This window comes from Malurus melanocephalus, unplaced genomic scaffold (genome assembly GCF_030028575.1).
Source record: "Malurus melanocephalus ecotype Western Australia unplaced genomic scaffold, MMel_1.1 scaffold_75, whole genome shotgun sequence".
Lineage (NCBI taxonomy): Eukaryota > Metazoa > Chordata > Aves > Passeriformes > Maluridae > Malurus > Malurus melanocephalus.
This window is the reverse complement of record NW_026623307.1, coordinates 2,026,465-2,053,569: the sequence shown is the minus strand read 5'-3', so window position 1 is coordinate 2,053,569 and position 27,105 is coordinate 2,026,465. Positions and strand designations below refer to the sequence as shown.

General features: G+C 43.9%; 1 protein-coding gene across 1 annotated transcript in view; it reads left to right on the top strand.

The window, feature by feature from the left end:
* Nucleotides 1–27,105, top strand: part of DIS3L2 (DIS3 like 3'-5' exoribonuclease 2) — a 176,276-nt gene that overhangs the window by 1,357 nt on the left and 147,814 nt on the right. The window contains exons 2-5 of the mRNA XM_057367230.1: nucleotides 3,462–4,178; nucleotides 19,215–19,373; nucleotides 19,667–19,809; nucleotides 25,018–25,071. Of these exons, the coding sequence (XP_057223213.1) occupies nucleotides 3,462–4,178; nucleotides 19,215–19,373; nucleotides 19,667–19,809; nucleotides 25,018–25,071 (1,073 nt within the window). The remainder of the gene's footprint in view (nucleotides 1–3,461; nucleotides 4,179–19,214; nucleotides 19,374–19,666; nucleotides 19,810–25,017; nucleotides 25,072–27,105) is intronic.

Sequence of the window (27,105 nt, the reverse complement as noted above, 5' to 3'; positions counted from 1 at the left end):
TCTCCAGACTTTCCTCTGGTTGAAATTCTTTGTCAAACCCAGCCTGAGTTTACAGGTAATGCCAGGGTGACCAAACCAYATACAGTCAGAGCAGAGCCTGGGTCTGACTCTGCTATAAAGCCTTGTGAGAGGTCTGTGGCCACAGAAGGGGAATAAAAGTCCCAGGTTTTGACTCAGGTCTCATGCTTTAATGTCACTCTCTAACCCACAGTTTCTGACTTATCCTGCAAGAGGTCAGGCTGCTCAGCACCAGGGGTTGGTCACTCCTTGGGTGCTGTTGTGTGGGTGGGCAGGAGGATCAGCAGGTTTGCCTGCTGCCCAACTTCCAGTGCCAGGGGAGCAGGAAGGGCTCAGGGAACAGGATCCCAAAGAGTTCAGGGAACAGGATCCCAAAGAGTTCAGGGAATGGGATCATGTTGCCTGCTCTTCTCTGCAGTGCACGTGAGGCCATGGAGGTGTTGAAGGAAGCTCCTCATGCGGCTTTTGGAGGTATAGGCATCTGCAAAGCTGTGAGTCTCCTGGGTGACAACACCAGTCTCAGATCTTTMCAATATTAGATGGGCTAATCTGTGATTTTTTCACTGATCTGGCCACAAACTTTGGCTGAAGCAGGAGCGCTGGCCTTGAGCTGGAGCAACTCATCCCCAGGAGGCTCCGCTGGCCCTGKCTGGAAGCGGGTGGCTGCCAACAAACCCCAGGGGTCACAGTGGCTGCACACTTGGCAGCTGGGGACAGTCCGGGCTGGTGACAGCCCCTCCTGCCTCCCACATCCCGGCGATGCCCCTCTCACCATGCCCCACTTTGGGCTCCCACCCTCACACGCTCTGCGTGSCCAAGGGGAGCCCAAGGCTGCCTGGAGGCTCCTCTTCTCCCGAGGGGTCCCGGGGTTCTCCTCCAGTGCAGGGAGCGGGGCGGGGACACCTGAGGGCCCTCCCGGGACCCCTCCGCCCGTCTTGTGGCGGCGGGCGCGCAGCGAGCGCTTCGCGCTTCATCCTTTTGGGCCCCGCCGCGACCCGTAGGCGCCGCTGCCCCGGAAGCGGACGGGGCGCTGGGACATTTAAACGGAGCGGAGCGGCCGCGGCGCCGGTGAGCGGAGCGGGGACGGGACGGGGACCGGGACCGGGATAGGGACAGGGACCGGGCAGGGGAGGGGGGACAGCGGAGCCCGGCCCGGCGGCGCTCAGCCCCGGCCAGCACCCTGGCAGCGCCGCCGCCACCGGGCCCCGCAATTCGCGATCCGGTCCGGCCGCCCCGGGCCCGGCAGGAGCGCTCTGGCGGCCCGGGCCGCGCTCCCCAAGGGTCGGGGGCGCCCGGCAGGGGAGGCGGCGGGCGAGGGGCTGCTCCTGGTGCCGAGGGTGCGGGGTTCTGTGCTGCTGGAGCTGGACAGCCACGGGGGCGTGTGGTGAAGGCCAGCGGTGCTCCTCAGAGCCACCGGGTGACAAAAACAGGGGCGGTTTTCATCCTGGGCCGGGCTCAGCGAGTGTCCTCCCTTTGCGTGTCCATCCTGGCATTTCACTCGTCCTTATCACCATTCCCAGCAGGGTGGATTTACCTGTACCCATCTCTGCCTTCCCTCTGCTCGGTTGGGAATATTTCAATTCYTGGTTGTCCGCAGCAAAAGACAAATAATGAAACTGTAATGCGTGGRGGCTTGTAAGCTCCTCTTTTTCAGTGCTGCAGTTGGTTAAAGTTGTAGAAATTATAGTGAAGGCAAGCTGTGAATGTTTGTTCTTTACTGGTTAATAAAGGTGACAAATTCCTGTCTCCCGGAACCAAACCATTGTTTGGAGAGTAGTCTCGATGGCTTTTGTAAATGTTATCTGCTTCTATTGAATCGGCMACAGGAGAAGGTGACGTTAAAAGAAAGCTCATGTAGACCTACCCGTGTGMGGGTTTTGTAATAGCTCAGTAGCAGGTCAGTCTATTAGAAGAGTTTAGCTATTGGCCAGCACCGATGGAAAATCTTAGGAACAAGAATCACAAACCACACAAAGAATTTTTCCTATTTGTTCAGGGATTTTTAATTTTTCCTTTCATTGTGAAGCCCGCTCACATCCGTGCTCTATTACTAAAGTAAATCCCAGTGCAATACGCGTTGTTTCTCCAAAAGAGCAGGAGCAGGCTCGCTGAGGAGGAGCTGACTCTGCAGCCGTGGGTCCCTGATGGATAATGCCCCGTTCCCAGGCAGTGTGTGCATGGAGGAGGCTGCCTGGGTGTTTATCCTCTGTGCAGCAGCAGCTAAAGGGACAAGAGGGCTGAGTAAGGGTGAAGAAAAATTCCAAGAGTGGTGGGAGTAGGGAAGCGAATGTAAATTTCACTTTTGCTGATTTCTCTGTTTTGTCCTGCCARCATCCTTATGCCTAGAGAAGGGAAGGGAGAGGTTTACTGTCAGTTTCCTTTATTTAAGGAAACTGATCAYCACAGTTGTGGCATAGAAGGGGTGACAGTGAGTCCTGAAATTCTTGCTGTATCAGCTGGGGTGAAATTCAGCTGTTGAGCTTCAAACTTGTCCTGAAATAAAAAAAGTGGCATTTTTATGAAAATACGTTGAAGCCAGTGGTTGCACTGAGCTCCATTATCAAGAAATTCTCATATTCTTCTTTGATGTTACATACAGCAAAAATCATTGCTATGTCCTGTTTGTACCTATAATTCACCTCATAGYAGCTGAGGACAATTTAGTAAATTGTCTTGCTCGTTTAAAAGTTAAAGCAYCTGAAAAAGGATTGAAAGATGTTTCACTGTCATGCAGCAAAGGTGGATGTGTAATACCATCTACAGAAACAGGTGCTGGATGGAGCTGCAGCCAGTGTGTCTCAGTCTGTAAGAATTAAGAGCTCCTGCAAGGTAGTTGTTATTTTATTTCCATCACATTGGGATGGGGGTTTGTGGCTGGAAAGACAAAAAATCTTGGTGTTTGAAGTAGCTGTCCTGTACAATGGAGAAGTGTGGGAGATAGGTGACAGGCAGTGTTTGGTTTTGACAGCAACAATGAAGCACTTCAGTAAGGATGCAGTTGTTTTTGAGGATTCCAGTTTAGACATGAAAAGATTTTGCTTTTGATAACCACTAAATTGACAATTCTGGTAACTCTGTCAGTTGCTGCTATAATTTTCCTGGCTTATTCAAAGGCAAGAATTAGCAGATTAAAGGCATTGTGCATATTTGGGGTGGGACAAAATCCCTGGTTTGTGTGGTGTGTGGGCAGGTACACCTTTTGGGCAGATACAGCTGATGGGCTGCGGTCACTCCTTGGTCTATACCTGTACTAGGACAGGTATTTCATGTAGGGCAAATGTTGATTACGCTGTGAAACCCTTTTCCCCCAGTGGAGTGATTTACCAGCCCAGAATTCCTGTACATTTTACATTTTTGTGTCTTTTGGTGTAATGAATTACTTGACGGTTTATTTCGGGAAATTAAACCTTTTTTCCTCTATGTCTGTTTATAACTCCCTAAAGTTGGGGCCTTTTACTGCACTATGGATCAGCTGGGGCATGTGAGAAGTCCAGCTTCTGCCCAAGGTGCCAAGGAGGGACTGAACAAGGCGGCAGCCCCCCAGAAGAACGCGTACTCCAGGCTCTTGCAAAAGCACCACAGCGGCCGCTTCCAGTCTTACCTGAATCACATTGCACAGAAGATGCAGCTGGAAGAAGGCTTCTGCAATGACCCCAGCTTGGATCTGGACCCACCTCTGAGGAGAGGCCTGGGGAAGGATAATCTGGCCAGGAATGGGATGAGCATGCACAGCTATTCACCAGTCAGAACATCTCACCTGGAACAGCCCCTGCCTGGATTTGAAAATGATAAACCCCAAACGGCTCTGAACAGATGTCCTCTTAAAAAAAATGCCATTGTGAGTCCAGAGGGAGAACTGGAGGTGGAGGAAGACTATTATTTGTATCAGCGTGGAGCTACATCTGATTTGTTAAATGTGAGTGACACCCTTGGTGGGAGAGCATCAAACAGCCTGAGACACCGCGCGGCTCTGCAGAAATCTTCTGGTTCTGATGAGAGGGAAGAGGAGGACACGTGGAGGAAGAAACATAAGAAACGAGGCAGRTGTCCTGCCCACACTGAAACAGCAGCTGGACACTTGTTGACTGAGCAGTTTGGTGAGGATGTGCTGGCAATGAATGCCAGGAAAAACAGTCACTTGTCTCCAGGTCAAGTCCAAGGTGAGTTCACTCTGATGGGCTGTTCGGCCCATTTGCTACAATTACTGTGGGATTGAATGTGATGTGTTAGTCATGAGTSAATTAACATGAGCCAGTTCTACACTGTCCAAGTTAGTCAGCCCCTGGATACCTGTGGTGGCTTTGTCCTGGTTTACAAGTAAGCCATGTGGTGTGTGCTGCTGCCTTCATGTGAAGCCAGCTCTGTGCTGGCAGGACCTAATTCCCTGGCCTAAGCTCTGTGACTGTGGCTGTGCTGCTTCCAGGATCAGCTCAGGGCTAGAAGAGCCCAATTTCTGTGGTGTAAAGTCCCACTTAATAAGACCACTGGATCTGAGCTGACTCAGGGTAGAGTCATGCTTTTCTTTGCATTGCTTCTTTGAATTTGGAGTGCTGGTTTGCCTTTGGTCCAGGTAAACCCAATACTTAAGGGCTAAGATGCCTGTGTAATGGCCAATTCCTGATAGTAAGCGATGACTCCAGGAAATTTTGCTGTTAGTAACCAAGAGACCACATTTTGCAGTACTGAAGTGAATGTGCCTATTAAATGTGATGTCCAAGGTAGAAAGCCTACTTAGGGATATAAATGAAATATTTTATTAAAAAAAMCCCAAACCACAGCATGAACAAGGAACCAAAGCCAGACAGTTTAAATTTCATTTCTTAGTGTGATGGGTTAAAACTTTCTCTGAATGTTATTTATGCTGAAATACTTTGATAGCCTGATCTTATGARCTATTACTGAAGGAACTCATAAATGTCACCATGTTAAATTCTCTGTAACAAGTAGAAAAGAGATCGATTTCTCAGCTGGGTAAGATCAGCCTGAGGTCTATCACAACTCTTGAATTGGAAATCAAATAACTGTTTAGCTAAATCAGTCTTAAAAACTAAGCCCTAAGACTCAAGAAGGACAAKTAATATTCCTTTTTCTGGGTTGTGGTATTTTTGAAGTTGTGGCAATACRAAATGTGCTAAAGTTGGTTAACTTYCATGAGTTCTTGCAAAACWGATCATAGATAGAGATTTAATGCAGATTATGGTAACATTTGTTGATGAGAGGATTTTTTGGAGGATTTTTTTTGCATGGTTCATTGTAACACTATTTGTTGTGCTAGCCTGTCATAATAAGATTTTCTGCCTTCAGCTTTTGAAGCGTAGGAAGAGCAGATGGCAGAGATGAGGATTCTCAAAGGCATATAGTTCATATCCAGGAAAATTATAGGTGCCTMCATGGCACCTAAAAAAAAATAGCCTGGCATTCAAAAGCTAGCACCCTCAGTGGCCTTCTGCTCTGGCTGGAAGTGAGGTTGCACAATCCCTTTGAAAACTGGTTGTTTGTTTAGTGTAAAGAGCTAAAGCAGAAAATGTTGACACCTGTATTTGACTTCCCAGGTGGAAAACTCACGCTGTGGGAAAGATTATTGGAAAGTTATTTGCTCAGTGGTGATACCTTTCTTCTTCCCCCTGCATGCCCCCCCTGCTACCCTCCTGTGTACTGGTTGCCCTCCAGAACGCTTGAAATGACGTAAAAACAGTTTATTGGGGAGGAAAGAAATAGGAAAATATAAATATGTCACTTGTTTCAGAGAAATGTATTTTCTGCTCTTCAGTTTGGGTATATTTTAGGACTCTTGTTTAAGTGAAATGAAGATTTTGCAGTATGCTAGTGCTTAGGTATAAGAACTCACACATCACAGTATCAGATTAATATTTTCTCACTTCAAAGCTTGTATTTCTCTCTTGATGCTGATATAAGTCATATTATTTTCCATAGGCAGGTGTCTGGTTTGATCAGTTTAAATTAAGGCTTGTGAAGCTGTGATGGCAAGAATTGCTTCTGTCATAGCAGCGAGGCGTATCATCTTTTCAGGAGTGACATTTCCTCACAAATTAGCTCTCTTCAGACTGTTGTAGGCTTTCCAAAAGGCTCTTTGAGCTAATCTCAAAGCCAAGCATCTCTCTTTATCATTTCATTTCATTGTCCTCTTCTTTAGAGCTCTTCAGCTCAGGCTTAGCCATGGTTGGGTTTGCAATGACCCTAAAATTGACAGTTCTAAAATTGAAGGCAAATACAGAGATCTGTGAAAACTCTCTAAGTGCCCTGGAGCAGGTTGTAGGCATTGAGGGACTGGTCCCTGTTAATGTCCTTTCAATGGCAGAGTGGTTCCTCTGGCTTTAGAGGAAAGCAGAATGGTTTATGGTGCCCCAGGCAGGTGTCTTTGAGCCCTGGAGCTCAGTTCTGCTGGTTTGTTCCTGTCTGGAGTTCCATATAGTAACTGCTTTTCCTAAGTATTGGAGGCTTTGCAGCTGAGAGAGCTGAGTGTGAACAGAACTCCATTATCCCTGGAGAAACATGACATAGTCATGAGACTGCAGGTTAGATTCACTCTATGGCATCAGCACTCTTGGATTTGCGGAGATGAAGCTGCAGATAGAGGAATTCCACAGTTAGAGGAATTCCACACATTTGTTGCTCCTTTCCGTACAGTTTTAACCTCTGCAAGATTAATTGCCATAAAACCTCCTGCACTGAAGTTTCTTCTCAAACAAAATCCAATAAACCAGCAAATAATCCTAAAATGTCACTTTAAATTGTGATGCTCAGAGTTTTTAATCCGATACAATTTTTCTCCTGGTATTTTCCCTTAAATCTCCAATGCACTGGATTCTTTGGGTGCTAAAATTTGATTAAACTTCCTTAACAGAAAGTTATCAAGTCCCTTGGGTTGTTTTCTGGTTTTGATCAAAGGGTCTAAGGGTTTTCCTGTTTCAATCCAGAGTTAGTAATCAAAATCTGTTTTCAGACTGACTGAAGTTGCAGTCATAAAAGGRCTTAAAACCTCCTTTTCCTTGAGGACAGAAGTGCGGACTCTTTCTGYAGCATCTGTCTGTCACATGCTAGGAGTTGAGATTTGCATGGCTGCTATGTGGAACTTCAATATCTGTGATGTTTTACTTTGTCAGTAAGTGGTTTAGACCAAGCAATGTGTTTCATTAGGAACAGCAAGATTTTAGTTGCRTTTTGAATACATGCACTTGCCAGCCTGTTTTTAGGGAGAATTGCTGTTTGATAGCATATTCCCAAATCCGCTGGAAAGCCTAGAAATCAAACAGCTGCAGAAAAGGACTGTCCTCCAAATGTGGAATACCATCTCCCCGCAGCACTTGATTTCAGAGGATYTTGGGTGCTAAAGTACCTGGGAATGAGGTGGCTTTGTTGATGTTGAAACTTGGGTGGAGCAGGATGCTGGTCAGGCTGATTGCTCTGCAGTAGGTTCAGGTTTTGCAGGGTTGGATTTACTGTCTCAGTCTGTATCAGCAAGCATCTTCCTTGGGAAGAACACTGCCAGCTTCCCTAGGTGTCCTCCTAAGGCTCTTCTCACTAAAAACTTCATGGGTTTATGATGTGATGGAAGTATCYTGCCCATCTGTCAGGGTCAGTGTGCCCCCTGAGTAGAAGCAGACAATTCCTGGTTAACAACATGCTTCRTCTGAAGCAGCAGAAGATTTCCACAGCCCTTTCTGATTTATCATCTGTCTGACACTTGGCATTTGTTTGCCCAGCCTGTGGTACTTAACCAACTTGGGCAGCTTCCATGGAGGAGTGTCACTGGCAAGCAGGCTGGTGTTTAGCATCAGAGCTTTAAAAACAATTGTTGCTGTTGGATGGTRGTGTTGTGCTTGTGACTGCAATCCTGACATTTGAAAGGTTCAGGACAGGTAAAGGAAATACCCTGGAATGGCTTTCCTGCWTGTTTGATGGGCACAGCTGCTCAAGAAAAATCAGCTTTAACAAGATGCCAAAATCTCAGGTATTTTGTCTTCCCATGGTACACTGCAGTATAATTGTGTGATTGCTTTTGTTACTCTGGGGGAACTTTGGAGGAAGAACCACAGCTTCTGCTTTTCCTTTCTTGTAATGCTAATTTGGGATAATGATAGTTTTTAATGATAAGTCTTCCAATTCTTGTGTGGTGAAATTCARTTCTGAAGAATGCTGTTATCTCCCTATCTGGCACCAGTAAATAKGAGCCAGCAATCTACTAAAGGCCACAGAATCAGCTCAATAAATGGAGAATGTTGGTTGCTGTGGAAATCTTTAAAATGTAGCTAATCTTGCCAGGTTCAATGTAACGTTCYTTAGATGACGTTAATCATAGTAATAAGATATGGGAAAGGAGGGAAAACTGGATTTACTGTATGGCCCCATCTGAGAAACACATGAAAAATAGAATGCTMTTTTCTCTAATGGTTTAGCAACGTCATCACAAACATAAATTTCTYTTGCTTTTGATAGAAAAATGTGTTGCATTCCTGAATCTTGTGCAACTAATGTTTTTGGCAAAYGTTAGCTATAGTATGTGAGTTAATATCTGATGTATCCTCTCTTGGGGAGATGAGATCTTGCCCTTGCAGGGACTGTGTTTGTTAAATGTGATCTAATAACTGTCTTCTGTGCCCTTTATCAGAGCCATGAGCACACCGTGCTGCTGCAGGAGCCTCACATTTGGCAGCAAAACTCTCACCTCTGTGAATAAAGGAGCCTTCTTCACATATTAGTGCTCCTGGTGGAAATGTTCTTGGGTGGAAATACTTGTTGCTGTTAACCTGCTATTTTTTCTACTCACTAGCCCCTTTATGTAGTTTAGGTAACTATGCCTGTCAGTGTGGTGCTGGTAGTAGGAGAATAACAGGCTCATAAAAGAATTAATTTTTAATTGATTTAAAATATTTTCTTTCGTGCGACTTGTCATCAATTTATTTAACAAAGGTTCTGTTGAGCTCCTTCASTGTCAGTTTCTTACGAGATTAGGGGTTTGATGCCAAAGGTGTGAGTATGGATTTTAGTGTGTGAACTTAATTAAATCACAGTGCATGTGCTGTTTAAGTGCAGCAGTAAATTTAGAAATGTTACCAACATGTGTGTCTGGTTCTTGCAGTGTCATGTGCTGACCCTGTGCTGTTTAATACTTCTGTCAGTCATCATGAAGAAAATGTATCAGTTGGATTGAAAAGGTTTTTTTTTGACGACTTGAGAGTATTGAATAATGGKGGTAGTTACTGGCAGCCATCTGGATCACTTGGTGGACTGGGAGCAGGCAAAACAAAATCCATTTATCCAATTGCCAGCATAGAGCCGTGATARCAGTGCGAGGAACCCAGTGTGGGAAGCAACAGCTTGGAAAAAAGTTTTGAGCTCTTGATGGATTAATCAGCTGAACATCCCCCTCCTGTGAAATGTGGCCAAAAGGGTAATGCATGAGCATGGGAATTGGAAGATGGARTATGGGCTGTGTGTGTCTTTGGCACGGCAGCAGCAGCTTCTGGAGTGCTGTGTCCTGTGGTGATGCCCTCAGTTTGAGGCGGATGGTGATGAATTGATGAATACTCAGAGGATGGCCACAGGGAAGATTAAAACACTGAGATCTTGAGTGATTTGAGGAACCCTGCCTTACTTATCCCAGAGATGCTTGGGGGAGGGKAGTTTTCAGTAAATTGCCTACATGGGGAACAGATGTTCAATAATAGGCTTCTCAGTCGGGCAGATTATGATATAATGCATTTGAGGCTAAACAAATGCAGGCTTGAAATACAGCACAATTTAGCAGTGCGGGTAAATGACCACTGGAACAGTTTTACYGAGGCTTGTGGTATGGGAGCTGTCACCTGCATGCTTAGAAGCCCTGATAATAATTTCCACCCATGGAAAATGCTGTTATTCAATTAATTTGTATAAGTCCTCTGTCCTCTGCTGTCCATGAGGTCAGTCAGCTCACATACCCTGGTCAGGTCTGGCCTGTTCAGGTGATGTTAGAGTATCACCATGGATATCCAGGTAGGTAGGACAGGTATTTTGCAGCTGAATTCGGTGGCTGTTGTGGTTCCTCTCTAGGCTGTGGCTGCTGTGGGCATTCTCTGCTGCCTTCTTCTACAATTCTGCTCCTGCCTCCTGTCCCAARTGCTGCTGCCCATCTTTTGCCCTCCCACCCCAACCCCCTGCTAAGCCACTCCATGAAATGCTGTGGGCTGTATGTCCCGAACTCCCTCTTGTGGGGAAAGCCAAGCTACRGAGAGCTGAGACTTGGCTGGGGCAGGGTGGAAAACAAAATGTTGTGATCTATTGCATAAAATAATGTCTTCTGTGACAAAAATAAAAATTTCCAGGGTGCTGAAGGAAAATGTCAACACTAGCAGCTGCAGCCCACAGATGTATGGGGCAGGTCCTGCCTTGGAGAATATTCCAGGCTCTCTGCAGATAAAAGCCGGCGGCCAAAATGTGTTTTTGTTCAGTTTGTATGTTTTTAGGCATTTTTCCTCCACACTGCTAGGGATTGTGATTTATGTACCTACTGCACTGAATGGAGTATTCATTGGGGGAAAATGGTTCATCAGCAGATGAACAGATACAGCAGCATCTTGGGTTACCTCAGGATATGTAGGAATCTGAAGTCAGTTCTTTGATTTCTTCAGCTGTTAATGTCTTCTAGTACGTTAGCACCTCCTGTCAGGTATTTTGCTTTTCAAAGCTTCTTGGCTTCTTCTGATCTTTGAGCAACTTGGTTCTCTCAAACTACTGAAGCCCAGAAAAATCAAAGACAGAACTTCCACAATATTGTGTTTTTAAAGTGTTTTCCTTGAAGTCTTGAGGAAGCCTTTTCACAGCATAGTTGCTGGATAAAAYAAAGAGCAAAAGGCATTGTGGAGGATGTTTTGGGAAGATGGAAGGATGAGGGGGAGTGGAGGCAGCCCTGACCCACATCCCGAGGCAGGAGTGGAAGCCTGGAGGAGTGCAGTCATCAGGCGGAGTAGGTAGTGAGGAGGTCACGAGCAGGGTGGAGCAGGTTCACAGAGAGTCCTGAAAACCAAAAGAGATGTGCCCCCTCCCTGACAACACCACTGTGCTGCTGCACGCAGCTGGAGCACAGTAACTATTTTGATAAACTTTTAGTCTATTGCTACTAAATGAGTTTCGTCACCAGCCCTTCGTTCAGAGCCTGGAATGGTATCTTTGGCTCTTGCACTCCTGTAGTATTCCTACAACAGAAACCCTGCTGAGGAATTGAATAAAACTGCAATTACTCTCTGAGTTACTGAAGTCAAAACCCTGCAAGCATGAGGATGCTTGGAAGTGTTTTGGAAGTGGAAGCATGGTGTCGTGAGCACATGATCTTGGCGGTCAGGAGTGGTTTCCACAGCATTGTTTTCCRCAGCAGAAAGAATCCATTGTGCATTTTTCTTCATTTCAGTTTTTCAAAGCCTAGGCCCTTTCCAAAAGCCAAAGTCAGCAAGAACATTTTCATTTCCCCTGGTTCCATATTGAAATCCGGGGACATGCAGCACAAGAGTTTTTAATAAATATATGCAGCTTAAAGCRAAAGAGCAGTGGCAACATGTGCTTTCCACCATGTGCATGCTTTCAACCTCRTTTTCATGAGTCTGGAAATGAGCATCTGTCCCTACTCCTGACTTYCCTTAGTATCCAGGGACATGCCACTTTCTTGCTACCTCCATTCCTAAGTAGGAATGTTTCTTCCTTAATATTTCGTTTTAAGAATACTGGATGTCTGAATCTTTTACAACCAGCTGCAGTGGCACAGTCACCTCCAAAGGCAGCTCATGGCCCAAGAACTTCCTCACAAGCCATAATAGCCTGTGTTTTCCCAGCCAGAGTCACTGTCTGCAGCCAACTTGTCCCTGGTGTGGTAAGGATTCCCTTTGTACTTTTTTTGTTGGAYGTTCAACTCTTCTGTGCAGATTTTGGTAGACTTTCTGTCAAAACCGTTTGRAGAACCACCTTCTCCAAAAGAAATGAKAAGAGCRGGGTRAGAGAGCCCTCTGCATTTGTTCCTRGATGGCMATACTGATGGCTCACAGTGTCCTGTGCACAACACAGCCATGCCCATAAACAGCTCTCTGGCTGGTGCAGGCAGAGGTGTGTTATGTTGCTGGTAACCAGTTGGGCTTTTCTAGTCCTTTGAGTCACTGCTGAATTCAGATTTTAGAGCTGTGTGGATAGGCCTGCAGTTAACACAATGTCTACTCATTTTATTTTGATTTGCCTTGATGGTGTAAAGTTACATTTAGATTTATGCTGTGGCTGGACTCTGGTGGCCCATTGTAATGGGTCAATTAGGGAGGCTGGGGGCCTGGGAGCTACTTCTGACAGCTGGATTTCAAGACAGCATCCACTCAGTTCAGGTCATTTGCATAGAATTTGCATTTTGGCTGAGCCCATGCATGTAAATGTAGGTTTGCATTGTTTCTTTTCTTTGAATGACTGTTTAATTAACTTTAAACTTAATTACTCAATGTGCCATCTGCCTAAATCCCTACAGTGCTCTTATATCACCTTTCTTTTCCAGTTCCACCAAGATATTCCCTTTCCCGGAAGTTTGCTCTACTTTTCAATCATTAAGATAATTTCAAATCATTCACTCCTTGGCTGCTTTTGAGGAGGACTCACAGCAATGTTGTAGGAACTCCCTTAGCTTTGTGGTCTGGCTTGGACCGAGCAGAGGAATGTGCTGCAGAACCTCCAGTTTRGGATTCTTTGAGTTTACATTTCATAAGAGAAGAAGGATCTTCTTTTATTTGCCTCTGATAAGGAGAATGCACTCTCAGGCTTTCTCTTAGACTTCAGATTGAGCATCTGAAATATTGCCTACCACATTTATCTCCTGCAGGTCTCTGTTGCAGTGAAACATCACTGAACTGATAACATATCTCCAGGTCTTGCCTTTCCACTCCTACATCTCTAATGAATTCTTTCCYATGACATCCTCATTTCTCTCTATTGCTTTGTCTTTAATCTTGAGCCATCTACTTTATTTAACCTCTTGGCTTCAAGATACTGTAAAATGCATGGAGGTGGCTCTGTTCCAAGGCTGTCCAAGAACTCTGAACTCTTTTACTTCAKGTTGAGAGCAATGTGGAAGCATGGCTGTTCCTAATATAGTTTGGAGCAGAGCTGTGCCTGCAGGGAGTGTGGTGGATGGGGTTTGGTCCTGTATGTGTGTAATGGGGCTTTAGCACAGGGTTTTACTTGATTCATCTTCCAAGGAGTGTCTTTTTAAGTCCTGGTTCAGAACTCCTTCCCTGAGCAACTATACCAACAGCTGTCTTTGTGTTTTTCCTTTTARAACCAAATAGAACAAAAAAGGATTTGGCTGTTACCATTAGTGGGACATTTAATCTCTTAAATCCGCAAAATATTTTGCAAAACATAAATAGCTTGTTACTTCTGGCCTGTCTGTGGCCAATGTTTTTGTTGACATAACTCACATTTGAGATCACTTCAATGGTGTTTGTTGGTTTTGCCTGTTGTTTTTGCCTGTGTGTGGTAATTTGATCCCGGATATTGTAGTAGTCATTTAAGTGCTTGGAGATTTCTGTCTTAGTCACTTCTATAATATGGCATCTATTGGATGTCACTGGTGCATTAGAAATTCAAAACAATCTAACRAACGCATTTTGGCTTTTAAAATTTGAGAGCAATTATTCTAGAGGCTTCTTTGAGCTGCAGAAAATATCAAATAGCTTTGAAATTGCCTGTTTAAGCATACAAAAGGGGCAGACACAGGGATCCTAGCAAAACCACCCTGATGTTAATGCAGTTTGTACTGGCAAAGTGTCTTCTGCTGGGAGAGTTTATTTGGCTTTGGAGAATGAAAGGGGCAGTTGCCTGGTACAACAGTGCCAACAGTAGGTCTGTGYCTGTCCAGAGCTCCCAGCCAGGAGCTGCATCCCCCCAGCTCATCAAAGCTGTGCGKAGACAGATTCACAAAAGTACCTGAGATGAGTTGTTCAGGGGCTGTGTAGGACTGGAGATTTTTTTATGTCCCAGATGTCTTTCCAAAACAAGGCAGAGTTTATGTTGGCTGAACTTTAGTATTGAGTCTATTAATACACWCTGTTACACATCAGCATCCATAGTGCCTCATAAAGTTGCAGATAGAACTTCCTGGCAGCTCTTGGAGAGTATTCATTTGCTAAAAGAYCAAATTTGATGGTTTCTAAAATTTGCTTTGTCCACTCTGCCCGGAATCAAGGGCCAACTTGAATTTACAGATCTGTGAAGTGATGCGTTGGGCTGCCGCGTGGTTGGACACTAATTCATTAAGTCTCTAGTAAGGATGRGCAGGAACATGGTTTATTTCACTTTCTTGCTGTGTTTAACCTACTTAAATTGGAGYGTGGGACTAACCACAGGCTGGCATCAGGGTAGTTCCTGTTGCCTTTGGCAGGTTAATTCCTGGTTTTGGAGCTAGTGCAGTGCTGACCCTTCTTTGGTAGCTKCCATGCCTTCGAGCTCATGGGTGTATCCTTATCATGTCTTGCTAAGTGCACAGCTGAGTTGCCTTGAAGAATTACTTGGAAGTCTTGAAGGAAATTGGTTTAAGTCATTGAAATGAGTCAGCAAAGAAATGGAACATTGGAGAAATATGGACAAATATTTAGGAACTGTGTGTTAAGAGTGTCTCATTAACTGATAACAAATTGTTCTATTGCATGTTACCARTTCTGGGGATATGCTTCTGTTTCTTCTCATGCTTATGCTAACTGGAAAACAGGGGTGTTCCAAAGATTCCTTGCCCTATCTAGACCATGATCTAATGYTGGGAAGCAATGGAAAATCCTCTTAGCAATAGCAGAGTTACTGGAGGTGCTGGTGTCAGTCATGGACTGATAAAAGTAAATACTAGATGGAAATACTTTGTGTTGGAAAAGTTTGTAACAGTATTGCTCTCTCCAATGTTTTCAACATAAATTCATTTTTTAAAACGTAGAAGGAACCATTACATGCCGAGATAGTGTCTGCAGGGTCAGAGTCCTAAACCTGCAGAGATGTTACCAGCACAGTTGTGATGCTCTCCCAGTCCTGCCCACCCCAGGGAGCTGCCTAAGTGTTGTAGGAATCTACTTTAATGATGTAGATGGTAACAAAGATGGAAGTTTAGAGGTAACAATGTCTGGTGAAAATGTCAATGCCCTTTGGTTGGAAAGGGGAAAACTATACCAAGATCTCCTTTTCTTGAAATTCACTTGGATCTCTCAAGTAAAAGTAGTTCTTGCTGGATCTGGATGGGAATTATCATGGATGTGTCAATGAAGATTCAGTGATACTTGCCTTCTCTGCTGGTAGTAATCAAAGAGATTGTCAGGTGTTAGAGGGCAGTTARAATGTTTTATTTTTGGTAAAWAAAATTGAGTGTCTTGGTTCTTTCTTATGTAAAGCAATATGCAAATTTTAATATAAAATGAAAGACTTTCTGGCCTTGCTAACTTCATGTTTAGTTCGGCATTTTAGTTGATTTAGTTGACCATCTAGTTGATCAACTGGCTAATAGATGTAAATTTAATTAAATGCAGTAGTTTTCAMAAAATAAACTCTAGAGTGATTTTGTATAAATTATGTCAGAATAAGCTGATTTAAAACATCTAGCCTTCTCTCTTACTGTAAGCCAGATCAATTATTCTGGGAAGCTGCCTGCATGCTTTTTTTCCCCCAAATAAGAAAAGATTAATATATACTTAGGTTTGAAGACCAGAATGTGCCATTGTGTGATGTCATTGTTGTGATGGGGATGAAGTGAGTTAGTTTGGATTTTAGATTGAGCTCCAGTGCTGTCCTTCTGGCAGAACTCAACCAGCCCCCGTGTCCTTTCAGCTCGTTTTCCTGATGCCCATGGTGAGAATAAAAGTGAGTCACTGTGAAATGCTCTGAAAGCCCACGAATGCACCTACTTTTCTTTCACATCTCTTTCTACTTCCCACAAGTGCTTCCCCTTGGCTAGTTTCAAGGGTTTCCCTGCTCCATGTGTGGAASTGCTGATCCTGTTTAGGTGTCCCTCTGTCACCTTTGTAGGAAACCTCCATGTCTGATACAGGTGTTGGGATTTTTTCAACCCAGATCTCTCTCCACAGGACTTCAGGTACTGAACAGTCAACCACCTTTCCTCAAATTGTTATTCCTTTGTTATTTCCTATTGAAAATGGCAGAATTTCTAGAAATCTCRGGCAAGTGTTGGCTGCACCCACAGGGAGCAGCTCTACATCATCTGTGCAGCCAGATAAACACCCAAATGTGTTGTGAATATTTATGTGTCGTACACTAGAATTGCTCTGTGTTCAGGCCTAAGTTTTGCACAGGAGATGTGTCTGGTGTTGTGTGGTGGCTTCTCCTGTTGGGATGGATCAGCCAACATAAGCTCTCAGTCCTTGCACTTTAATCTTCCTTCCACTGACATTTTACATTTTTTTATTGTTTTCATTTGCTTGCTAATTTATTTAGTATTTTAATGCCTAGAATGTGTTATGACTTTGTGTGGCATCCTACCCTGAGAGATYTTGTTCTACCTTACAAATCACACAACTGTAACACCAAACAAAAGTAAGACTGATACACCTGGTGCTAGAATAGGGTTTAACCAAGTCTGTGATAGGTATTTCAGAAAGATACCATGTGCTATCTATAAAGTAGTCAAGTTACAGTTTGCTTTGTGGAATGATGTCTGTTTATACATCAGAATATTAATGCTGGGCAGCAAGGAGAGCAGGAAAGCTGATCAGTGAGGTATTTCTGAGTTCCACTTTTAGGGGACAGGTGCATTGCAGAAGTGAATASTGACTCAAGTTGAAACAGATGGTGACCTGTAGTGGGGTCTCTTTCTTTTAAAAGAARAAATACAAGAAATTGGAGTCATGCAGAATTTGATGTGTTCCAGTTGACTGCTAATTGTGACAGTTGTCTGTGGCTTTGTAACAGGGGTGGCTTTGTTTAGCCACAAATGTCATGGCCAGCGGGGTCAAATACTACCCGAAGTGGCTGTGTGTGAAACTGCCGTGCAGGCCGGCTATGTTGAAGCAGAGTTTGTTGCTTTGAATGAATTTTGTCTTTGACTTTGAGTTTTGTTTTTGAGTTTGAGTCTGAGGAAATGAAAAATGCCACCACAGCAAGCCCAAGGCTTAAGTGCTGGAAACATGCAAATGCCTCTCTGCATCTTAACCTCTTATCACACAAAGATGCTTCTCCACCCTTTGCTGTTGCTGTACATTATTTTTGGCTGTATGGGCTCCAAATTTTTTGAACCAGTGGCCAAGCCAAGTGCTGAGACAACTCTTTTCTTCAGTGCCCAATTCCAGYGCTCAGCTCACTGCCTAATTCACAAGTCATTTTTTCGCTTTCCCCCTCTGCATTTTAGTTTTCTGCTCTTTTTTTTCAGCTCCTTCCTAATTACATGTAAAGATTTAGCCTTCTTTTTTCTCCAGATTCTTTAATTCATAGTAGTATTTTCTGTGACTTGCTGTCATAGAAACGAGGGCTTTAGAGGACCTTGTGAGCTCGTGTAATCCATTTCACTACCTCAAGGAAAAAACTACTCTTCCTAGACCAATTCTGGCAGACGTCCGTGTCACCTATTTTTAAGAACCTCCAACGAAGCAGATTGCATGACCTCTCTGGGTGATCAGCCTAAAATCCCGCCTGTCAGATTCCTTCACCAAAACGTCTCTGAAAACATATCCAGAGCAAACTGTGTTGCCAGTTCTCTRCTCTGTACTTTTGGTGTCTGTTTTTAAACTTAACTTGACCCTTAGGACATTTGTAAATCAGTTGATTAAGGCAGTTGCAAATCAGTTAATTTTAGTTCCATCTCATGATGTGGTCCATACAGGTTGTGTTGCCTCAGTTACCTCAGCTGAAACCTAAATTTGCCATTATGCTCTGGTTATGCTCTATGCTCCTGTTACAGCTGCAACTCCTCAGACAGTCTCYGCCCTGGAAGCATCCTCAGAGTGTGAAAAGCATGATTGTGTAGAAAGAGGCCCAACCATGTTGTGTTATTGTGACTGAAAACAGAGGCGTCCTCTTTGTTTCTCTTCCCGTTTGGAGACGCTGCTATGATGTATAATCTCTTCTGGGACGGGTCTGAGCACCTTGAGTCGTCCCTCTGCCTGCCTATCTTGGTGTTTTCCCTCCTGAATTAGGAGGATGCCTCCCTCCTGCTGAGTTGCCTGGTATATATGTGAAAGTTGCTTTTTCTCTGTGATTGGGCAAAGTAGCAGTTTTCTCTTGTTGCACCATTTTTTTTAAGATCTCTGCTTAAGGGTAGCTTTTAAGGCATTTTTTTCTTGTTGCTGTGTAGCAATGTGCTATTTCATTTGAGAAGGATACCAYAGGTAAAAAATTCGCCTTGTAACTTGGATAGCACCATAGCAAATAAGTTGGTGTTGCACATTTTCTGACTTGCAGGTACAAGCTTGGACCCAGGGAGCGTAGCCAGGAGGGGCTGGAAGGCAAAGCTGTGATGACATGTTCAGTATCCAGGTGGAGGGCCAAGAGGGCAGCTGCGCGGCGCTGGGTTGCATTCCAATGTGCTGATCCGTGGAACAGCGTTGGCATACGCTTTGGAAGCTGCTGCTTGCTCTCCTGGCTGTAGGGAAGGGGCTGAGGTGATGGCAGGGAAGTAAGGGGTGAGTTTCTGCAGAATGTTTTCGTATGACTGTGGCCTTTTCTGAACAGGCTGGACGTTTGGAGCCTTGGCATTTCTTTCTGGTGTCCTTGTGTACCGCACTGCCTCTGGTAGCTCCAACGTTAATAACTCCAGTGTGGGTTGTTAAGCCTTTTTTTTTTGCCTTCTTGATTCCTGAACTRGTTAATTGAGTTGTAGGGAAGTTATATTTTCTCACTACTTGGGGGCTTAATGGGGTGGAGACTTTGGAAACAGTTTAACAATTTCACATTTTATATGCGCTAATGAATTTCCCAGGATTTTGGAAGAGTTGTATCCAACTTTAGCATCGTAATTTCCAGGGTTTTATTTATGCTAAAATAAGTTAGTGGTGTATTATGAGACCCAAAGAGCCAACAGATTACAAATGAGCTAATGAAGACATTGTTTCTCTTGGATAAAGGCTGTGACTCACGGTTGTAACTGGTGCTGAAGAGCTAGAGACCATGAGCTTCWCCAGGACCATAAGCTGGCATGGGGGTTCCTCTTCCCTTCCCTGTTATTTCAAACCTGTATTTGATTTCAGGTGCAGAAAAAAGAGGGTTTGCAAGGACCAGAAACAACTCTGAATCTGCAAGAACTCCCCAGAACTTCGATAGGAAGAGGCAACTCTCTGAATCGCAGACAGAAACAATGAACAATTCAGACAGCAGAATTAATCCTAGACAACTGGGAACTCCCAGAGGTATTAAAGCAGTGTGTGTACACGCTTCAGGAATAAGCTGCCTTGAAGCCTGTGCTTTAAATAATGGGCTGGGATGAATGCTGTTGACTTTAAAATGAGCTGTAAAAGACTCTTGATTATTTGTAAAATATGATTATTCCAGGCTTTTCAGTGTTCTGAAATTGGGTGCCAGTATTTCTAGGCAAACTGTTCTCACAAGTTCAACTTTGAATATAAAGCCTGTGCATAGATCCTGTTAAGATACACAGATGTGTTTGGTGGGCAAAGTAACATGTATGAATTTTTGTTTGCAGGAGGGTCCTATGCTGCTGTTCCAACATCAGGTGACAGAAAGAATCTAAATAAACCTACTCGAGGGAGAAAGAAGAGTATATTTGAAGCCTACATGTCAAAGGAAGATGTTTCAGCAGGACTGAAAAGGGGAGAGCTAATTCAGGTACCTGAAATATACAGTGTCCATGCTCTTGTGAAAGGTCTGTGGGAAATCACAGGCAGGAAATCACAGTTGTTGGAAATCAACAGCAGCTGATGACAGGGAATTGATGTAGCACTTGTAGATGCCAGAGGAAGATATTTTCCCTTTCTCAGGATGTTCTACAAGTGAGATGGAATCTTCTACATTCCTCTGAAGTAGTTTTTTGTTTGATTGCATGTTCTCTAAAATTCCTGGTTCACACTACTGATACATTGCAGATTTCTGGTTGAATAGTCTGCTGGCCATGATGGCCATTATTGGGGAGACACTTCCTTTYACTAATGGTGCTCAAAACAACAACAGTTGCTGGCAGCCTCTGTCTGTATTGGTGTAAGTAAAAACAGATGCTCTTAGGAAGATACTTCTTGCTGAATTTTCTCACACATAGAAATATTTGTGCTTCTTTTTGGAGCAGCAAAACTGGAGCCATCATTAGGCAGTAATTCTTTTCTAAAGAATATGGGGGTGAATGTGCTGTTTGTGTGGATAGAGKAGATTTACATGAAGGCTGGCAGGGTTGAGATGGAGAAGATAATAGTGCTCCGCATGGTGTGATGTTCTTCAGGACACAYCTGGCAACCCAGTGAGATCAGACTGGCTGGAGAAAAAAGGCAGGTGGGAGTCAGTGAGGGCATGACATCCATGCTGAGGCATCATTTACCAACACACACAGAGGTCCATTTTAATTTAATTGGAGCTGTAGTGCTGGTGAGCTTGTGATACTTTCATCAATGTATCACAGTCACAAACCTCATTTTTTTATGTGATTTTTTGTTATAATTCATGTATTACAATATAATGGCATAATTTCTGGAGGTGTGATGAGGATTTCACATAAAAGACTGCCTGATTCCATCCTGCTGACCAATGTCATGCACCTTAGCTTTGAGAAAAATAATATCCCCGCTGATGATCATCATGGTCCACTGGGCTACTCAGACCTTAGGTCACTACATTTTTAAAGATTATCACAGACATCTGCAAAGGGAAGCAAATGGTGAGGGAGGAAATGGGAGCCTTAAGCTGTGGCTTCCCTCATGGCTGCACTGGCATATGGCATCAACTAAAGCTCCTGCCTTACCTTCGGGAGTGTTTTTGGCACCATTTTTGGTAACACAGCCTGATAGCGTTAAGTGCAGTGTGTGTAGATTGCTGATGAGGTCAAGTGCAGCTGCAGATGAGGCACAGCAGGCTATGACTACTACCTGAGAATCCCATTGAAATGCTGAGTCCCCAYGGACCTGTGATTGCATGATCCCTGGCAAAAGAATCCCTAGTTCTTGTAAATGTGTAGTGTCTACTCCAGGTCATGTGCTGCGTAACTGGAAGWGTCATAATTGCTTTCTTAGGCTGTATCTGTTTCCCTTTCATCCAGTTCCATATCTCAGGGATGCAATTGAGACTGTAGAAGCTGGATTTACTCATTCAGAGCTGAGTGTTAGATCATGAGCATCCCAGCTCACTGTTTCTCATCTTCAGTTCATTCATCCTTACGATTTCATTGAGGTCATTCATCACTGCAGCCTCAACCAGGATAGGTGAGATCCTGAAAACARCTTTAGTGAATGGATAAATATTCAGTGGTTTTCTCTACAGTGGGAAGAGACAGTATGAACAAATACCTGTTGTGTTAATCCCCAAAAGCGAGGCATTATTCTGGCATAGTAACTTGCAAAAAGGTTCCACATGAGCCTATGGGGAATAAACCTACTGGTCTGAATCTGATGGTCTTGAGGAAACTGGAATGCTGCCAGACAGAAGTGTGACTCCCTGAACATGGGCTGTGTCCTAGAGCATCCTGGAAACACTGGATCTGCTTATATTTAGAGGACACTTTGAGAGCACTGTTAGAGAGAAAAGAGCCTGAGACACCGTGACACTGAGATTTTTGCTGGACTGTGGCAATGCAGCTGTGCAACAAAGCGTTCTGAAAGCCCAACCCATGGAAACTGCTGGCAGACCTGGAGATTGCTCAGATGACACACAAGTGCCATGAACATTAGGCAGTCCTAGATCAGGAAGAGTGAAATGTTATCTTTATGGGTGCTGACGTCTGTCAGTAATGTTGGTTTTAATGGCTTCTGGTACCATATCTGACATAACTCAGGTTTTGATAAGAATCACGAGAAGTGTGCCCTGAGRATCCCTGGATTCACTTAGTCATGCGACGTGTGCGGAAGTGTCCTTCCACAAGAAAGGCAATCTGAGCTCAGGCGCTTACGAGTGCGTAGAATTCCCACTTCCCGCTCTTAAAACTGSAGGGAGCAAACACCAGGTGTATGGGGTTGGTTGGAATCACACCGGATGGCCTGAAGGCAAACAAGATTGAATAATTCCTGCGTTGTTCATGAGCACACCATGGTTATACACAACAGATGAAACTGGGCTGTGTGTTAAAGAACATTGACCCAAAGGACTCTAATCATCCTCTGAAGCATCAGCCAGAAATTCATGTCTGCTCCACGCCTCCAGTGTCTCCCAGACCATCCCTGCAGGGCTGCTGGGGTCAGGCGGAGAGAACAGAGATGCAGAGCCTACTTTGCTGTTAAGAGGGTGTTTTTCCTTGGAAAGCTGTTCTCCTCTGGATGTGAAGGCAGGGGTTTCCCTGATTTTCATGGATTGTTTTTTCAAAGAAARCCTTGGTACAATCAGATACTTGTGAACCCTGACTGTTTTTTGGTGTTTTGTACATAGAAACAAATCTAGGCATACGTGTTACAATAGCTGTTATAAACCTCTTGGTTTGTGATGCCTGAGTAGTGCCTGCCCTGGTTCTAKCAGAGCAGCTTGAGAAATTGTGACCCTTTGTGTCTCACTGGGAAAGTTCAGTAAGGTTAGAAACTTTATTGGCAAGAACGTGTGAAACTGACTTGAATCATCAGAAAGTGTTTTAAACACCTTCCTGCAGACCTTGTTCTTCCCTTTCATAAMAAAGGCCTTAATGACAGAAAAACACTGATAAATATAGCAGCTATTATTTGCAAACCATTGTAAAATAATACAACATTAGTGTGACATCATGAGACTCTGCAGCCAGATCCTCACCCCCTAATACACATATGAGAACAGTTGTTCACTGCAGATGGGGAGAGTGACTGGTTCCAGATATGATATCACAGCGTGAAATGTACAACATTGTAAATAGGATTTTCATGGGCACAGGTAATAGGGCCCATCTGCTTTCTAAGATMAATTTTGTGAGTTTCTTGCTTAAAGGAAAGAGCTGAAGTATTTTAATGCTACTTGACGTAAGAATTCTAATGCTGATCGTAATTAGGTAGTGCATATAAAATGGAGATAAACAGTCTGCACAATAGATGTGGTGACACCGTGCTCCTTTGTGCATTTGCTGGAGCTGGGCATCCATGGGCATGTTCCTGCCCTGGCACCTTCTGGGCCATGGACACCCTGATTTTTCATGTGCATGATGGTCATTTACACCTGACTGATTGACAGCTGTCCCAAGYTATTCAAGGGGATTGTGCAGAGGAACACAGGATATCCCCTCATCTGTGCTGGTGGGTAGATGCACGTATGGAAATTGTTTGATTCATTGTCAAGCAAAGCAGCAATCCCTTTCCATTTTTTTCCTTTTTATCTGTAGCAGCTTCCTTTACTAACAGTTTCTGATGACTGATCCTGGGAAATAAGTGGAGGAGGGTGACCATGGAGAGTTTTCCATCGGTGGCTACCAGTGCTAACAGAGAGTGAGGACAGTGACAGCTCTCACTTTGCTTAAGCATTGAATGCCCCAGGATTGCTCCCAGTGGATTATCTTTTTTTTCTGTGCTGTCATCCTGGGTTGTGCCCGCCATGGGGGCAAGTGTCCTTGTTCGTAGTAGTAATGTGAGACATAAAATGAATAGTGCAGAAAAGTACCCATATAGTACCTGAAGAGCATAGAATACATGCTGCTGGTATTCTGGTATTCTGTATTTGCTGTAAATAATTTCAGCAATTAAGTGCAATGGAAAGCCTTCGTAAATCTGTAGAGTTTTCTTCAAGGCTGCAAAACTTTCACATGTAATCAGCTCTATTTTCCTATTGTCTATGTGTTTCTCAGAATACATAAAAAATTATTTACCTCAATGAATTTTTAAAGAAGCAATTCTTGTGAGGTGCTCCTATGATTGCTTAACACAGAAGTGCAAACAGATGGAATCTGTTCATATAATAAATTGGCTAGCATTACTTCAAATACACAAGTGGAGAAATTTCTAAAGTTTCAGCCCAGGGCAGAAGCTTGTTGGAAGGCAGATACCTAAGCTGTATTCTCRTAAGATTCAAATGCTGTCACTTTGAACTGCAGTCACCTGAATCCCAATTCCCAGGATTCTCTTGGGATGTGAACGGCTCTGTTTTGTAGCCTGTAAGGCCTTGATTGGCTCTGCCTTCTCTTGGATGGACCTGAGTGCAAGCTGCAAAACTGGTTGGTTTATTTTGGAGGGATGATATGAATTTGCTGCAGGTGACTTGGCCTTTGAGTTGGCAGATAACAAAGCATAAATAGATAGACCATGGAATTTCCAAATGTATTTAAGATAATTTGCCTTTAAGTGTGTTTAAACAGAATTTAATCCTGTAGACTTTAAATGTTTATTTTTGGAAAATCCTTTTAATTTTTTTTTGGAAATGTACTTTATTATCGCAGAGTTACTGCTGCTGTCTGTTTGCAGGAACAGCCTAAGCAGCCAGAGCCCCATAAGAATGCTACCTGTTGCCATGCAAGCTCAGCTTTTCTTTTCCTCTTTCCTTGCATCCTCCAAAATAAGCAAAACCAACATTCTCCTTTTCCAAGACAGAGCAAGCCAAATTGTTTCTGTTATCCATTTGTTAACRAAGTTGGTGGATGCTCAGCAGAAAGTGTGTGAAAGGAACAGGAGGGCTTGGATCCTCAGTTCACCCAGTAGCAGCAACAACTAATGATTCAACATCTCTTTGATGACAGACTGCAGTAGATCAGCTTAAGCCTATCATGAAACTGCCTTTTGGCTTGAAATTGCTTGGATGCTAAGTTGTCAAGACTTGAAATGTATAATGGAAATTTAGATGTATCTCTCATGTTTCACAGTAGATATATTACCCACAGCTCTCTAATTTAACTGGTGTTATATAAAATTAATAAGATTCAGGCATAATCTTTCTCCTTCTATTCTTTTTTTTTTTAAGGGACCCTTGAGAATAAATCCTAAGAAGTACCATGAAGCCTTCATTCCATCTCCAGTAAGTGTAATTTTATAATGCTTTAAAGTTCATAAGTAAAGGTGTATTAAGATAGGAGTTATGCTGTGCACAGAAGGTCACCCAGAGGTGAATGAGTTGGAATAAATGAACACTATCTGGATTTTTGTTGATATCAAATATTCCCAAACAAATCCTGCTTTCTCATACCTCCAAGAAACTCTTTGCTTGTGCTGAAGTTGGGGATACTGCAGGGTCCCACAGAGGCCAGCTGAAGTCAGGTTTGAGGACCACCAGATAGCGTAATCAGAAACCCTTGGTTTATGGCTGCAGAGGTTTTATAGATTTTCCACTGATTTAAGTTAATCTTCCCTAAACAAATATGCTCTCCATTTTCGATCTGCTGCATGAGCTAATTTGAAAAGTCATTCCAGAAATAATACGCGTGATTCCTTTTCATGTGCCCGCTTTGGCGCGGACTGTATCTTGGTTGGCTTGGGATGTGCTTCTGTCACATGGGACTGGCTTGCACCTCCTCTCTCTTCTTTCCTTATTTTGACAGAAAAGAAGGACTCTTTCAATTTCAGGGTCTTCCAGTTGGGAAGGTGACCTCACAGTTGGCACAGCCAAAGCTTTTTGTCTGGAACTGACTTGGTCGAAGTGTTGCTTTTAATGAGAGATTTTATATTGAAATGTTTTGCTGGTGTGGGGATGAGAAGGCAGAGCCTGCCCTGAGACAGTGAAACACTGATTATGTTGTCCCTGCTACTGACAGCACTATTGTTGTGGGGCTTGGACCAAAAGCCTTGAAATTCATGGTGTTTTTCAGTTCATGTTGTTGATTTGGGGCAATGTTTTGGAGCTTTGTTAGAGAAGGCTGGCATTACAGGGGTGGGGAAAGGTTGGGGCTGCACAAAATACACTAGCATTGACTAGAAGTACAGAGCAACTCTGTGGCACATCAGTAGGGCAGTTTGTAAGTGAAAGGAACTTTGASCCTTCCTTTGCCAGGTGTTCTTGTAGGTGTGGTAAGTGTAAGCTTTTAAATATGTTCTTTGAATTTACAAAATTCAAGATTAAAAGATAAATTCAGCTACTCTCATGAGTTATTTGGATGTGAGGCTTTACCCCTAATCGCCCCTCTGGTGTCCAGCTGTTGCCTTGTGCCTGTTCYGTGTGCAGGAATGCATACATTTGGGAGGGCTTCAGAAGTGGTTATCTGAGCTATCTTTCTGCTTTTTCTGCCCTTTATGGAGCTGAATATCRGGACCAGCAGAATCAACACCTGCATGAAGATGACTCTGGCTTGTGTTGGCAACCTTAAWCAGAGATGGTTTGGGAAGCTTATCCTTTGTGTAACATTATTTGCCATAATGGAGGGGTTTGCACCTTTGGTATTCTGCAACATTTACCATCATTGCCAGATGCTGCAAGAGCTGCAGCTGTGAAAAATCACCGTTTCTCTCCTGCTGTTGACGAGGGCGCTGTACCCCTTTCTCTTCAGCTATGACTTGGCCATGGCTTCATGGAGTTCAGTGCAACAGCTGTTCACCTTCTGACACCACAAGTCCCCATGTATTTCTTGCCGCACATGTGCTCTGTCTGCTCGTCTCATTCTTGCATGAAGAGTTGAGGGGAAGGCGCAGGGCTTTTCTCTTGAAAGCTACCCAGAGAACAGACCCCGAGAATTTAAATCTCTGCCTCACATCTCATGTGTTCCCTGCACAGGGTGGTGTGGTTTGAAGTGTCAGTGTAAAGGATGGTGCTGCTGAGTGAGAGTGACAGAGTGACTGTAGCTGTGCTTTGCTTGTGGGAKACACTTCCAGAGCAGATGGAAGTACTGCAGATCTCTTGCCAGAGGGGAATATTGCTGGAGGTATTTGCAGAGAAAGCCCTACACTCCCTGGAAGGGGCTGCAGACGTCTTGAAGCCGTTGTGGCCAGCAGAGTAGACGCACCCCAGGGACAGCTGAGACTTTGCAAGTGATTGTGTTGTGCTGTCATTCAGAGCCGTTCTAATTGCATTAGTAATCTGAAATGTCAGCTGTGCAGAGGAGAAAGCAGGATGCACAAATTT